Here is a 16,842-nt window from a genome sequence, read left to right as displayed (position 1 = left end):
ATAGAAACATAGAAAATGATGCCAAAAAGATTATGGGGCTCATTTTCAAAGCACTTAGACACATAAAGTCCTATGGTAACCTATGGAACTTTGTGTGTCTAAGTGCTTCAAAAATATGCCTTCACATAGCCTACCAGCCCAGTCTGCTATCCCAAACCAGTTGCACAGTCTCTACAACCTTCAAAGATTCTTGGAATTTGTTCCATGCTTTCTTGAATTCTGATAACTGTCCTCATTTCCTCTATTTCCAAACACAAGATGGCTATCATTATCAATTCAATATTAACCTTTTGGATTATATTACATATGCATACTTACCGCTATACATTATTTAATGATACACTGCTCTTCATTACACCAGTCATAAAATACACATGCTACTCATTAGAAGTTCAAAACCACACTCAAACTGATTTACCCATGTTCAAAATAAGTACTGAGGCAAGAGGTTACTAAGTGATAGTAAAATAGGGCATTTTACCACTGCTTAGGTTACCAGAGGCATAGGCAGCGGAACGCTTTATTGTTTGGGGTGGGGGACCAAAAGCTCTGCCCCATACCCTGCCTAAGCTCTGCCCCAGACTCCGCCCCATAATAGTACTAATTATAGTATCATTTTTCCATTCATTTTTCATATATACACACTATATAAACTTATTAACAACACATAATGATTAACCACAAAATGAAGCTATACAAAGCACAGTATATGCTTCTTAACATTGATTCCTACCAGAACACCTAGCCTTGGTCATACATGCAAATACAGAACCACAAACTAAAAGTACTAACATATACAAGCAAAACCCTAAGATGCAAGACTCTGAAAGCAGTACAACCCCAGAGAAATAGAAACAAATGCATTTCTTCCTGAACAGTGCAAAATATAGACAGCAGATATAAATTCTCAAAACTGACACATTTCAATTACAAAATTGAGAATAAAATCATTTCCCCTACCTTTGTTGTCTGGTGATTTTATTTTTCTAACCATCTTTTCCCAGTCTCTGGCTGCACTTCCTTCTGTCTGTGTTCTTAACTGGATCAAGGCCTTCTTATCCATTTGCTGTTTTTCTCTCCTTCTTCACTTTCTGCCCTACATCCATCTTTAGAATTAACTTTTAACATTCAACTTTCTTCCATTTTTCTGCTTTCTTCTCAAAATCTATCTACTTTTTCATGTCTTTCCTTCTATCCATGTGTACCATCTCCTTCCTCTTTCTTCTCCCTTATTCCCATCTATCCATAAGAAACATTTCTTCTTATCTCTTTCCTGTCACACCCTTTGCTATGCACCATCTCCTCCCTCTATCTCCCCTTCTCCTCCAACCCTGTGTACCATCTCATCCCTCTCCCATGTTCAGACATCTGTCTTCCCCCTTCCCCTTCCTATGGTCTGGCATCTTTCTCCTCTCCTTCCCAAAGCCTGGAATCTCTCTCATCTCCCATGGTCTGGCATCTCTCTCTCCTTCCCTCCCTCTTCCCGTGGTCTAATAGCTCTCTCCTCCTCTTCTCTCCTTTCCACAGTCTGACATCTCTCCTTCCTGCAGTCTGGAATATCTCTCTCCACCCCTTCCTCTCCACTACTATCATATCCAACAATTCTCCCTCTTTCTTCCTTTCTCCATTTCTCTTTCCCTCCCACTCCACACATCTATGTTCATCAGTTCTCTTTTTCTCTTCCCACCATCAGCATATCTCTCTCCCTCCCTTCCTAACCCCCAGATTGTGCAGAATCTGTCCTTCCAAACCCCCTCCAAGCCCATGCAGCATCTGTCCTTCCTGCCTTCCCAAACTGCTCCCAGTCCATGCAATATCTGTCCTTCTTGCTTTCCTAAATCACCCCCTCCCACCCCGCAGCCCATGAAGCATCTCATTCCCAACCCTAGCACCCCCCCTTCATCTGGATCCTGTTCCCTACTTCCCCACCTACCACCTCCCCACCGCTGTAATTTAAAATCTTTGATCAGACAGCAGCACAACAAAGCCAGACTCCTTCCCACAGGAGGAGCCTCGGCCTGCTCTGGAAGTGTTCCTTCTGTAGCACTTCCTCTTCCCTCGTAGACAGGACACTGCAGAAAGAACACTTCTAGGGCAGGCCAATGGCGAAAGGCTAGCTTTGTTGTGCCGTCGGCTGCTTGAAGATTTTAAACTACAGCAGCGAGGAGGTAGTAGATAGGAGAATCGGGAGAGCCATACTTCTGGTTACCAATTTGTGGGGATCCATGGCCCCTGTGGCCTCCCCTGTTCCAACACATATGACCAGAGGAGTCAATAACCTCAGTAATATTCATTATTCAAAGTTATTTTGGAGATAGTAGATAAATATTCTGATAACCATATCTGACTATAGTATATATCTCCATATTACATCAGTCCTTTTCCATGTGTACTAGTGGAATTATCATTTCAAAAAATGTTCCATTCATTGTGTGGCTCCACTGTGTCGCTGCTGCCCCAAATAGGGTCCCTCAGCCTACAGCACTTGGTATTCCCAGGTGGTCTCCCATCCAGGTACTAGCCAGGCCCAACATTGCATAGCTTCTGATAGTAAGAACAGGCCTATTCAGGGCAGCCAGCTTCCCCAAATAGTTGAGTCACCAACTGCTTAGGGAAAGAGGCTTATTCTGAAGGAAAAAACAAATAGATTGAGAATGAGTAAATAATGACTAGAAAATAAAAAGGTATTTTAATAAGAGGCTATTTATGTGAGAATTCCATAAAGATGTCTGAATGTCTTTAGAAAATAGGCTCTCAAAACCAGCCACATTAACAAGCTAAGACCCATGCACAAGTTTTCACATGCTCTGAAAAAATTTAAATGTTAACACGCTCTAGAACTGCTCTTGTGTCCCTCTGTATTTTACCTATCAAATCCACTTCTGCTCTGCCCAGGGAATATCCTCAGTAATTAGAGACCGACTAAAGTTCAGTTTTGGTTTTAGCTTCAGCGCCGATACTGGCTCAGAATCTGGATGTGGCCTTCTTTTGATTTCAACCGAAAATATGGTGCATTTTTTTTTTTTTTTACTATAACTGTCTCCCCAACCAAAAGCAGACTGCACAGCCCCCTGGCATTCCCATAACATAAAGCCAGCCTCTCCCCGATCAAAAGTCACTGCCTTCCTCCCAACTTGTTTTGCAATCAGAATGGCTGCTGTGATTTCACACAGCAGTTTTGGTTTAAGCAGAAATTGCGTGGTAAATTTTGACCACAGATTCAGGTCTCTGGGGCCCACTCTTAGTATCAAATAAGGGGAGAGTGTGGCACAGTGGTTAAAGCTACAGCCTCAGCACCCTGGGGTTGTGGGTTCAAACCCATGCTGCTCCTTGTGACCCTGGGCAAGTCACTTAATCCCCCCCATTAGCTAGATTGTGAGCCCGCTGGGACAGACAGGGAAAAATGCGTGGGTACCTGAATAAATGCTTGTAAACCGTTCTGAGCTCCCCTGGGAGAACGATATAGAAAATTGAATAAATAAATAAATAAAATCTTTCTGGGTGCATGATACTACAGGGTGTGTATAAATTGTGAGTCCACCAGGACAGATAGGGAAAATGCTTGAAGTATCTGTATGTAAACCGCTTTGAGTGTGGTTGTCCCAGTCCCTTTCCCTTTCGGTCACCCTCTACCAGTAATGCGTGTGAGTAGATCATGAGTGCACTCATCGTGAGTTTATTTGGCCATTCTATTTTATAAAAACACTTTTTATTCCATGTAAAGCCAGGCTTTGCTCATTGAAAATACTTTATTAAATTACCCATAGGATGAATGTATAAATTAATGGCTTCCATGGGTAGGTTTAACTAAAAATAATAAAGTCCTCCCTCTTTCTGTGAGCATTCATTGGCTGAACCACAGTTAAAGAACATAAGAACATAAGAAGTTGCCTCCGCTGAGGCAGACCATAGGTCCATCCTGCTCAGCGGTCCGCTCCCGCGGCGGCCCATCAGGCCCATTGACTGAGCAATGGTCTATACCTATCTATACCCCCCAATCCCTTTTTCTTCTAGGAATCTATCCAAACCTTCTTTGAAACCATTTAGTGTTTTCTTGTCTACAACAGCCTCTGGGAGCGCGTTCCATGTATCTACCACCCTCTGAGTGAAAAAGTACTTCCTAGCGTTTGTTCTAAACCTGTCCCCTTTCAATTTCCCCCAATGCCCCCTTGTGCTTGTGGTGCCCCTTAATTTGAAAAATCTGTCCCTGTCTACTTTTTCTATGCCCTTCAGGATCTTGAAGGTTTCTATCATGTCTCCTCTAAGTCTTCGCTTCTCCAGGGAGAAAAGTCCCAACTGCTTCAATCTGTCGGTATATGGGAGATTTTCCATTCCCCTTATCAGTTTGGTTGCTCTTCTTTGTACTCCCTCAAGTACCGCCATGTCTTTCTTGAGGTACGGCGACCAGTACTGGACACAGTACTCCAGATGCGGCCGTACCATTGCACGATACAGCGGCATGATAACTTCCTTCGTCCTGGTTGTAATACCCTTCTTAATGATACCCAGCATTCTGTTTGCTTTCCTAGAGGCTGTGGAGCATTGCGCCGATGCCTTCAGTGTTGCGTCTACCATCACTCCCAGGTCTCTCTCCAGGTTACTAACCCCTAGTGGTGTTCCCCCCATTTTGTATGTGAACATCGGGTTCTTTTTCCCCACGTGCATGACCTTTGTCAAAGCTGGCTTGGAAATCTTACAAGGCTCTTAGCGTTATGTTACAGACCTCAGTGCCTGAATTATATTTTAAACACACTCATAAGTTGGAGGAAAGCCAAGTGCAGCTTTAAAACAAACAAGTTCTAAATTAAAAAGAATGTTAAATACAGATCAGATGCTCCAACTCTGAGAGCAGATTTAATGCTTTCCTCCTTTTACCTGATGGGGATGAGCCTGCAGGGTTCACATCAATTACCTGTCGGCATGTGGAAAGTGATTGATGATCTGCCCCAGGCACTGGAGTGTATTTTGTCAACCACTCATAATTTATACATCTTATCTCTGCCAGAACAAAAGACATGACAGTGCACAGAGGAGAAGGAAAAAAACAGATCTTGTGTTTAGGTTGTAGAGAGGGAGAGACAATAATACTGATGCCTATCTGAGAGTGACTTCCTCAGACATCTTCTGGCTGGCTCCTGTGTTCCATAACATGTGGCTATTTCCCCTACTGACTTAAGGACCATGAAGGAGTTTAGAGTTACATTTTAATTATCAACTATCCACTTGTGTCTCTGGAGGTCTGATTATGTGCTCTGACCTTTTGTTTAATCAGCACTTGAAAGCCATAGTAGTAACTACCAGTGACAGACATTGATAATTTATGCTGTGAATTCTTTATGCAATCCACTTATTCAAAATCATAAATAAGATTTTTTTTTTTTTTTTAAGAATCTGCAAACTAACTTGAAACATTTAAGAAGAAGAAACATAATAATTTGGTGTATAAGTAGTCACTGGACTCTAACAAGGTCGACTTTGGGCTAGATTCACTAAGTAAACCGATCTTGTACCAATCGGTTTGCAAGCTCTTTACGACTCAATTTCTCCCCAACATGATTCACTAACCTGTGTAGCGACCCTCTTCTGATCCACAAAGGTAAATGAGGGGAATTGCATGCAAAATAGGAAGGGACGCGATTCACTAACCATTTTTTTCAAATACGACTGGGCTCGGAAAAAGCGATTGCTAGGGACCAGTCGCAAACGTCTTTCCTACTCTTCTGCTTCGTAGAAGCCCAACTCACAGCCCTGCTCTCTGCCGCCCCGAAGCTCTCCTGCCTGCCGCCCCGATGTTCTTCCCCAATCTCTCCTGCCTGCTCTGCCCCGAATCGCCGCCCTGCTCGTCCCCGGATTTCTCCTGCCTGCCACCCCGAATCTCTCCTGCCCTTCCCTGCCCTGCGAGCCTGTGGTTTTAATCCACGGGTTAAAAACAGGTTAAAATCAGGGATTCCCTTGCCTATAAAAGTTTTGTTTTAAAAGTTGCGGCCTAGACCCATTCCACCCGCCCGCGCTGATGCCCCCCTGCACTGCCCACCCTGCGCCGATAGCTCACAAAACCATATCCCTGCCCACGCCCCAGGCCCAGGGTGCCTCAGCCAATAAGTGTCTTAGGCCCATTCCCGCACATCAGATGATACATCGGGGCGTCGCCCAATGCCGCACTCGTCGGCGGAGGAGGCGTAGAGCAGGAGGGACTGAGCACCCCTCCTGCTCCCAACAATATTAAGGTACGGGGAGGGGGTGGGCCTTGCCCGTTCATCCTGCTGGCCTCAGAGGAGGCCTGGAGAAGGAGGGAATGAGCACCCCTCCTGCTCCCAATGATTCTTAAAGGTAGGGGGAGCGGGTGGGTCGGGCCCGGCCGGCTTGCCAGCCTAGGTAGAGCTACAGGTAGGGAGGGAAGGATGGAGGTGGGCCTGCCAGATCAGGATGGGGCTTCACATGGCAGGAGAGAGTGGCATCCCTCCTGCCTTTTGTGGGGCATCGGCGGGGCTGCGTTTGGGGCAGCATTTTGTAGGGGTTTGGGGAGGGAAGAAGTTCCAGGGGGGGGGGCCTTTATTTTTTTTTTAACTGAGCAGATATTTTGTGTGTGTAAAACATGCAAAATATCTGCCCAATTAAAAAAAAAAAAAATTACAAGCCCTGACAGGGTCTGCGCATGAGCGGGGATCGCACATTTACGATCCGTGCTTGCAAATGGGGACGTTCCTCCGATCGCCCCCATTTGAATATGACTGATTTATGAATCAGTTGGACCTGCCCGAATTGGAAACGCATTGTTCCGATTCAGGCAGGTTAGTGAATCTAGCCCTATATTTTACTGTTGTTGAAGTTCTGGCCCTTAAGAATGGACAACTCATAAATGATTTTAGTTCTTAACTTTGATCGTTCTTTCTTGTCCCCTCTGGAAGCTGCTGTGAAGTGGTTATTATTCTCTAGTTACATCTGGGTAAACTGAGGCTCTGGTAAGTGCCTTGCTTAAGATCACGTGTAGTCTGAGGCTGAATTATAAATCAAGAATTCCAGACTCCTCAGCTCTTGATGGAACCACTAAATCCCTTTGTCTATATCTATGACCAGAAGCTATCTGTCTTCCATTCATTTGTTTATGTTTATTTAGATTGGCATCTAAATATTTATAAAACAGACCATTTTAATTAAAATCAACAAAAATATCTTTGCATGTGTGGGTATACAAAATACACACATAGCACACATTTTGCAAAAAAGGGGCATCCTATAACCATCTCTGTTAATATGTATATAATTAAACATTATTGTGTTACTCATTGTGATTGTTTGAATGTCTATATCTAGGGTTCTCTGAAACACATATCTGTGTTATGACTTTGTTGAATTATAATTTTAGCCACTGAATATCTGCACAAACTCAGTCTGAGACAGCATCTGGAAGATAAATTAAATTAGAAACATAGAAACATGATGGCAGATAAAGACCAAATGGCCCATCCACAGCATCCACTATATCCTTCTTCCCCCTAAGAGATCCCATGTGCCTGTCCCATGCTTTCTTGAATTCAGACAGTCTTTGTCTCCACCACCTCTACCAGGAGACTATTCCACGCATCTGCCACTCTTTCTGTAAAAATGTATTTCCTTAGATTACTCATGAACCTATCACCTTTTAACTTCATCCTCTGCCCTTTCATATTGGAGCTTCCTTTCAAATGAAAGACGATTGCCTCATTTGCATTTATGCCACATAGGTATTTAAACGTCTCTATCATATTTCCTCTCTCCTGTCTTTTCTCCTAAGTTTACATATTGAGATCTTTAATTCTGCCCACATACGCCTTATGCCGAAGACTACCAACCATTTTATTAGCCTTCCTCTGAACCAACTCCATCCTGTTTATATCTTTTTGAAGGTGTGGTCTCCAGAATTGAAAACAATATTCTAAATGAGGTCTCACCAGAGCAGTGTTGCCAGGACACGTCTGGGCATCCGGTCAGCTTTCAAAACTCGGCACTTTGGTTTTTGAAAAGCTTCTACCTCGGGACCGCATTGAGAGGGCATCTGCACATATGCGGATGCAACGCCGTGACATCATTTGCATGCGCACATGTGTGTGATGTCGTGTTGCATACGCACATGTGCAGATGCCCTCCCGACATGGTTCTGAGGATGAGAACAGGTTTAGGGGCAGGACTGGGCGTGATTTGGACATAATGGGGAGGAGTAGAACTGGATGGGGGCGGAGCTATAGGTCTGGATTTTATGCAAGTAAAATCTGGTAACCCTACACCAGAGTCTTACACAGGGACATCACTACCTCCTTTTTCCTACTGGCTATACGTCTCCTTATGCATCATAACATTCTTCTAGCTTTCACCATGGACAATTCAACCTGTTTAGCCGCCTTTAGATCATCACATACTGTCACACCCAAGTCCCATTCCTCTTTCATGCACAAAAGTTCTTCACTTCCTAAACTGTACCGTTCCCTCTGGTTTTTGCAGACTGGCTTTAAGATTCAGTGCTAGAGTGGTGACTGTTGTGCAAAAGATCTAGATATGATTTTGGGGCCCATCTTCTGCTACTTGAGAGTAAGATCAGGACCAGATTAAAGGGTAGGCCCAGCCAGCAGGTCTCTGTACTGTGATTCATCTGTTATCATGGTTCTCGATTGTTGATTCCCCTGGTTGTACTCTTTCTCCATGTTTCCCCTCTGGTTGTATGTCCCTTTGCAATTGCCAATAAAGATATTTTAAAAAGGGGGGGTAGGCCCAGTAGGCACATGCCTAGGGCCCAGAGTTGTCAGGCGGGCCCGCTGAAGGAGGACAAACAGACCACTCACCTTTCTTTACTATTTTTTTTTTTTTTTTTCAAACTGCTCATTGTGAGGGCTTCTAAGCAGTTTACAATTTATAATAATAGTAATCATAGTAGCTATGGAAATTTTTGTGGGCTTGAAATGGGAAATAAGAATAGGTAGGAGAAGAAACTACTGTACAGTTTTTGATAGGACAGTGGTATGGGGAAAGAGAAGGGAGGGGAAGCTATTTGTCTGTCATGACAGGCCACTCTTCAGTTGTCTCTCAGAGTGGAGAAGAGAATAGAGCTAATTAGACACAAGATGGACATTGACTGTAAACGTTGAAAAGGAAACTCTTTAGTTGAGATTTGTATTTATCTAAAGATGTTTCATGTGTTAGGTGTGATGGGAGACAGTTCCAGAGGGAGGGCCCTATGACAGAGAAGATGTAGGGCTCCTTTTACTAAGGTGCGCTAGCATTTTTAGCGCGCGCTGAAGATTGGCTTGTGCAAACCACACGCTAAACAAAAAAATACTAACGCAAGCTCTATGGAGGCATTAGCGTCTAGCGTGCGGGGCATTGTAGCGTGCGCTAAGCGCGCGCTAAAACTACTATTGCTCCTTAGTAAAAGGAGCCCTTAGTGTTGAATAGTATCATGTTTTATATGATGTGTATTTGTGATGAGGAGCAGAGTACCTGTTGTGGTATATAAAGGATAAGATACTGGTCAAGGAAAGAGGGAGTTTGGTTTAATTTTGAAAACTAGAAAGAGAATTTTAATGCTAATCTGTGAGTTATGGGAAGCCAATGTGAGACTTTTAGCAGAGGAGTGATATGATCGAATTTGTGTGCTCCTATAATCAATCAAACAAAAATGTTTTGTATCAGTTGTAATCTTTGGAGTTCTTTGTAGGGTAGGCCATAATAGAATGAGTTACAGTAGTCTAGGTGTGTAATGACCAAAGAGTGGATCAATATATTGATAGTGGGTGGTTCGAGCAAGGCTTTGATAGAATGTATCATACAGAGTTTACAAGGAGGTGCTGAAAAGTTCTTAGCCCAACCAACAACTTCCTAAATTCTGAGCATTATTTTGCCACTGAAGCTGAAAAAGTGTTATTTTATTTTACAAAATGCCAATTTGCAGAATCATAATGCTGTGTTTTGACATTGTTTCAGATCATTGATTGAACCAGGTCAACAAAAAGTGTGGCATTTTCAAGTGTGGAACTCCAAGCCGTCATGAAATTCCTATTCCTGTAAAAGAAAACTCCAAAGGAAACCCAAATGTTTGAATGCTGACGAGAAATGACTGCAAGTGGACATTTCCAAGTTGATATTGCAGCATTTTCAGCAAGCTGGTGCCATCTTTTTGGAATGACTAGTTACTGTTGATGAAACATGGTTACACCACTGTGATCCTGAGACAAAACAAGAGTCCATATAGTGGCGGTACTCAGGTTCTTCAAGGCCTAGGAAATTCAAGACCTAGAAGTCAGTAGGAAAGGTCATGGTCACAGTTTTTTGGGATCAAGAAAGTGTTATAAAGACTGCCTATCTTCCAAGGGGCCATACTGTTAATGCTGAATGTTACTGTAACTTACTGTGCCAATTAAAGGAGGCTTTGAAAGAAAAAAGAGAGGGAAGTGTGGAAAGCAGTTCTCTTTTTGCAAGACAATGCACCTGCTCTCATAGCTGGCAAAAAAACAATGGTTGTTTTGACGCAGATGGGGTTTCAATGCATAGACCATCCACCCTATTCATCAGATCTGCCTGTCTGCTGTTTCCAAGCCTTAAAAAGAGTTTTGAACGAGTTTTGAGTGATTCAGAGATGATTGCAGCAGTGGAGCAGTATTTCAGTGACCAGGTTTTACTTACTCCAGGTCCCATTTTATATAGTGGAATCTATTTACTGATAAATATGTATTAATGGCCTTAGTGCATGCATTTTAGTAAATCAAGTCTTTAATATTTGAATATTCTTCACTTTGAGATAGCCACTTTAAAACTGCATATTTTTAATATTCTTTCTTAAAACCATTCAAATATTAAAGACAAACATACTTCTTTCTGTAATTCTAAAAGAAAGAACTGCTAAGTTGTTTGTTTGCAGGTTGCAATGAACACACACTCCAAGCTAAAGGACATAGTGAGAATAAGTTTCTATGACATTTCTAATAACTCTATTATATTACCATCTGGCTACTTTATATGTAACATTCAGAATGTGAGTATAAAAAATGATGTAAAGCTGGAATTATCTTTTGATAACACTTGTTTTAAATACTGTGCCACTAAATAGCTAAAAAGTCTCAAAAGTGAATGCATAAAGCGTATAAAAGCTTACAAGAATACTTACATAAATTCTTAAGATTAAAGTAATAACTTCTAGAAAAGGTGGGAGAAACCACAGCACAATAAATCTGATTCTAATGGTATTCGGGTTCCAGAAACTGCTTTCATTGTTCTCATGTGAATTACACATAAAACAATAGATTTGATGTATGCTTTCAATTCCTTATGGAAAACTGTTCTATCTGCAAACAGTCTGTCAAACACACATTAAAAGCCCAGCCCACTCTTAGAGGGGAAAAACACTGTGAGATAAAACTTGGGGATAGCATAGGTTCTCTGTGTTTGTGTATGACATTTATGCCAATAATGCTAAAAGATGAAGATCTAGGCAACATTTATATTAAAACGTATGAAAATTGTCCAAGAGTCCCTTTAAATATCCTGAGAATGTGCTTTATAGGGATACGTATACCTATATAAGAGCCATATACTAAAATGTAGTAAAATTTGCAGTTATTGCAACTTAAGAGATAGCGGCAAATTGAACATGGCAGCTATTGGAGGAATTCCCATTATTTTCTAATGTGTTTTAACATTCAGATTAATGCATGGTACCTGATCCTGTTTAACTAGGAAACACTTAGCCCCTCCTAGATAGGAGACAGTAAGTAGGCCTGCATTTAGGTAGTTAGCTTATGGTAGGTGTAGTACATTAAGTGCCAAATGCCATCCATGCCACAGCCTTTGACACTTCTACCCTCACATTTTAATCCTGCATATCCCTCTCAGCAGACAACCCCAATGGCCAACAGACCTAGCTGGAGTCACTGAATGGTGGCAACATCTATAGATAGTTTAAATACTTGAAAGGTATTAATATAGAACCAAATCTTTTCCAGAGAAGATTTTTGTATTTTTAATTGCAAGCATCAAATGCAGCTTGGTAAAAATAATGAAAATTGATGAAATTATTATTTCAATAAAAGTAAATTGTTATCCTATACTTCTTTACAAGTAAAAGTAACAACATTTTACTTAAGTACAGTAGTTACATTTACTTAGCTACTATATAAGTTGTTGAATAGTATATCACACTGCTTTCCAAACGAGTGGTGAGCAGTGATTCATGATCAGGTTAAGCGGAATGTCATTGTCCTTTGGTCATAGTGCCTTTGTTTGCTGCCTATCATTCTAGCTGTACGATTTATCTTTGCACCATTTTCACTATGCCAGATTAGTACATTAATTCCCTATCTGCCTCCATATAGCGTTCAAACTTCTCTTAGTCAACATATTATAGAAACATATGAAAAGCCATGCTGAGTCACTTGAAGGTCCAGCAACCTGTGTCTAACAGTGGTCAGTCCAAGTCTCAAATATACAGCAGATCCTAAAAGATTGATTTATTTCTCCAAACTCATTTCCAGGGATGAACAGTGACTTTACAAAATCTACCTACCTCACAATTAATTTTTTATGGAATTTTCCACCAGGAAATTGTCCAAACATATGGGATTCCTGCTATATTAGTGACTTTGATCATATTCTACAGCAACAGATTCCACAGCTTAATTCAAGTCTATGTAAAATAAAAGATTTCTCCAATATTTTCATGGAGTCTTCTGTTGTTTTGGTGCTATTTGAAAGGCTAAACAACAGTTCACTATTCAACCATTCACTATACTCGTGATTTTATAAACTTACTACTACTATTTATCATTTCTATAGCGCTGAAAGGCGTATGCAGCACCTATACATTTAACTTCTGTTATAGCTTCTCTGTCACCTTTTTTCCAAGCTAAAGTGAACAGAAAAACATAACAATTATTAAAGGTCCGTCAAGGCCAATACCTTGTTTCCAAAAGTGGTCAACCTAGGTCACATGTATCTGGCAGAATAGAGTCCATGCTGCTTTTCTCGAACAACTTGTACCACATCATCTGACAACAAATTTCTGAGCTCAATTATTCGTTAGTGAAAAATATTTTTTCTGAACTTGAGAAGATTTGTTTCATCATGTGCAAAGATAGTGATTTGGCCTATTGTTTAGTTACATTTAAAAAATGAACTGAAGGTTTATAATTAAGTGCAGATTATGGATCAAACAATGTCTGTAACTGGAAAAGGCTGTGTGAAATTAATGCAATTTGGTAGCTTAAGATTTCAAGTTGAGATTATGGGCTGACTGAAGATCCTTATCAATTTAATAAATATAAGAACATAGATATAAACTATGTTCAGTTGGTGGTGTGATAGTAACCTTTCTCTTAGTATAAATAGATTCACTAACCATTCTTTTTTTTATGTATGTTTGCTGATTGAGAGGGACTGCTTTTGGCATTTATTTGCAATAAAATGTAAGCGTTGATTACAATTCCACCTCTGATCTGCCCAGACCTTCCCAATGTGCAGCGGCGACGGCCAAAAAAGCAAACACGATGCTAGGAATTATTTAAAAAGGGATGGTTAACAAGACTAAGAATGTTATAATGCCTCTCTATCGTGCCATAGTGCAACCTCACCTGGAGTATTGCGTTCAATTCTGATCTCCTTATCTCAAGAAAGATATAGTGGCATTAGAAAGATATAGCGGCACTAGAAAAGGTTCAAAGAGCGACCAAGATGATAAAGTGGATGGAACTCCTCTCATATGAGGAAAGACTAAAAAGGTTAAGGCTCTTCAGATTAGAAAAGAGACGACTGAGGGGAGATATGATTGAAGTCTACAAAATCCTGAGTAGAGTAGAACGGGTACAAGTGGATTGATTTTTCACTCCATCAAAAATGATAAAGACTTGAAGACACTTGATGAAGTTACAGTGAAATTCTTTTAAAACCAGTAGGAGGAAATATTTTTTCACTCAAAGAATAGTTAAGCTCTGGAACGCATTGCCAGAAGTTGTGGTAAGGTAGATATCATAGCTGGTTTTAAGAAAGGTTTAGACAATTTCCTGGAGGAGAAGTCCATAATCTGTTATTGAGAAAGACATGGGGGAAACCACTGCTTGTCCTGGATTGGTAGCATGGAATGTTGCTACTCTTTGGGTTTTGCTAGTGACCTGGATTGGCTACCATAAGAATGGGCTAATGGCCTTGATGGACAATTGGTCTGACCCGGTAAGGCTATTCTTATGTTCAGACTATGCCATTCTACACTATTTATTGTGACCAGGAATATATAGACACAGATTTTGTAAATCTAATCTTTTATTTATGGATCACACTATAACTGCATAGGTTTATGGTGATTTACAGCAAGAGAGCCATTGTTAGGGCAGGAGGAACTTACAGTTAAAGTCATATTGGTTTTACAATTAACTCGTTATACAGATTGAACAGAGGTTTCAACAAAGAGATTAAATTACAACAACTTTTTTACACAGTTTGATGGGATGTTGAGAATTGCTGGAATGGTACTAACAGATGTGTTATAAACGAACAGGATTACTGTAATCAGTAACAATCTGATAGGTGTTGGGGAAGAGAATTTGAGTTGTCCATTAGTCATTGTTGTGGGTGAGGTTCAAGCAGATTTCAGTAGAGGTATGTTTTTAGACTTCTGAATTTTAAGTAACAGGATTCTTTCTTGTATTTTTGATAGATTGTTCTAGATTTTAACAGCGATATAGGTGAATAAAGAGTTGAATATTCATTTGTATTTGATTCCTCTAGGAGAAGGAACAATTATTAGTGAGGTATTGGCTATTCATGTCATAAAGAAGTAGAGTTCTGAGAAGATGTGAATTAATGCCTCAAATGAGCTGGTGTTCCATACAGGGTATAGAATGCAGGAAGTTTTGAATGAGATTTGGGAGGTTATTGGCAACCAGTGAAGTTTGTGAAAGTAATCTGATAAAAGTAAATACACTCTTTCTATGTATGTAATATAGGGATGTTATCAAATACATATATATTTGTCAGCACATACTGAAGGAGCATCCTTTCACAAACCTACAAGAACAATTACTTGTATAAATGGATTTTCAACATCTTCATATACAGTACGTACAGGGGATCCATTTCATAGACATATATAGAGAGGTAGCACCGTATAAGAAGCATAGCCCTAAAAGGTGAAATCTAAAAATTTGAACTCCAAACAAAATCCCAGGAGCTTTCTATAATTGTTTCCATGCCTGACCATAATGAACACTTTGAAGAAACTTACGTAAACTGTATGTGCCTCGCAGCTGGTGCAAAAGCTGATGAGTAAATTGTATAAAATGAATATGTATTTTCATTGTTGAATGAGAAATATACCTACATAGTTTTTGACCTACACTAAAAATGTCCTCTTAAAATCTTTGAAATCTGGTAATCTACCTGTGGAAATGGGAACTTTCTGAAACTGATACTTACAATTATAAATGCCACTATGTCCACATTAAGATTTAAAGAGTGGTGTAGTGGTTAGAGCAGCTGCCTCCACACCCTGAGGTTGTGAGTTCAATTCCCATTGCAGCTCCTTGTGACTCTGGGCAAGTCACTTAATGCTTTATTGCCCCAGGTGCAAAATAAGTACCTGTCTAAAATGTATAAACTGCTTTGATTGTAACCACACAGAAAAAAGTGGAATATCAAGTCCCACCCCTTTACCCTTCTAAAATGATCTCCAAGCATTATGCATCTGAATATCACTGCTGAACATATAACTTTTTGGCCTTCCTTTGTACTGCCACATTCCAGGTCCCTTTGCTTACTCAATGAGTCTGGCCATTTTATAAATAAAGCTGCAATAACTGTATATCTATATCTGTTGCATTTTTAAAAAATATTCTTATGCAGCAAGTACACCACCAACCCCATGAGTACTTTTGAATATTGACTTCTACATGTCTTTTATCTTTTAATGCAAAATATTACTCTGTCTTTCTCTCTATACAAACATAAGAAATAAGATATGAAAACATATCGGTAAAGGAAATAAATAGGTAACGATATTTTTGAAGCAGTACTCTATATTGCAGTGACATGATATAGAGCAATGATGAAAGGGAATAAAATCTATATATACTAAGGCTTGTTTTATAAAGTCATTGAAATGTGGATTTCCAGAGATGAATTAAAATACAATAGTTGATATTTTGAGCAAAATGGGTAGTTATTTTGCAGTAAGATAATGCTTGTCAAGCTAATGTGCTGGGGCATTTGTGTTGGTACCTCGTCTGCTTTTGTTGGACATCAAACTAACTCTCTAAAAATGTTGGTTTGGGCATGCGTCACAAAGAGAGACTGAAGGGTGTTGTTAAATTATTTGAAACTTCTCTGTTTTTCCTTTCTCTCACACTTTTCTCTGTCACACAAAAATGTGCATTTTTTCCATCAACAAATGAGTGTTTCTAGCCTGAAGTGACCCCAGCCTCCCAATATGCCAAAGTGTTAATAATGCATCCAGGCTGTCATAATGGCAGGTTAAATAAAGTCTTCGCAAGCTGTCTATTCTGATTTTTTTTTTGTTTGTCACTTTCTGTAGTTTCTTTATGGATGCAACTTGTCTTGGTTTTGTGAGCAGCAAAGCAAACAGGCTTTGTCTTTGTTCACTGCTCTACTTAATTCCCTCCCTCAATTCATTAATCATCCTTTTGACTGTTTATACGAATGGCAACTATAGCTAACACACTTAGCTGTTCCTTTTGTCTCAGTAACACTCTTTGTGAAGACCAGAGTAGCACTAATTATTAACTGTAAAATAGCATTAAAAAAATCTTTTTTTAAAAAAATAATTCTTTATTGATTTTCCCTACTTCAAAAGTGCAATACATGAATATATAA

The 16,842-nt window shown here is 40.1% G+C and overlaps 1 protein-coding gene across 10 annotated transcripts in view; it reads left to right on the top strand.

Annotated features, from left to right (window-relative positions):
* Positions 1-16,842, top strand: part of LRMDA (leucine rich melanocyte differentiation associated) — a 1,649,176-nt gene that overhangs the window by 1,216,589 nt on the left and 415,745 nt on the right. Inside the window, exon 8 of one of the 10 annotated variants that reach the window (XM_033942057.1) lies at positions 9,955-10,339. The exons of the other annotated variants lie outside the window; for them this stretch is intronic. Within the exon in view, the coding sequence (XP_033797948.1) occupies positions 9,955-9,966 (12 nt within the window). The 3' untranslated portion in view covers positions 9,967-10,339. Of the gene's footprint in view, positions 1-9,954; positions 10,340-16,842 lie in introns of those variants that run through there. 10 annotated transcript variants of the gene reach the window in all.

This window comes from Geotrypetes seraphini, chromosome 4, assembly GCF_902459505.1.
Source record: "Geotrypetes seraphini chromosome 4, aGeoSer1.1, whole genome shotgun sequence".
Classification (NCBI taxonomy): domain Eukaryota; kingdom Metazoa; phylum Chordata; class Amphibia; order Gymnophiona; family Dermophiidae; genus Geotrypetes; species Geotrypetes seraphini.
Note: the sequence above shows the minus strand (reverse complement) of the source record. Positions and strands in the feature narration are given on the sequence as shown.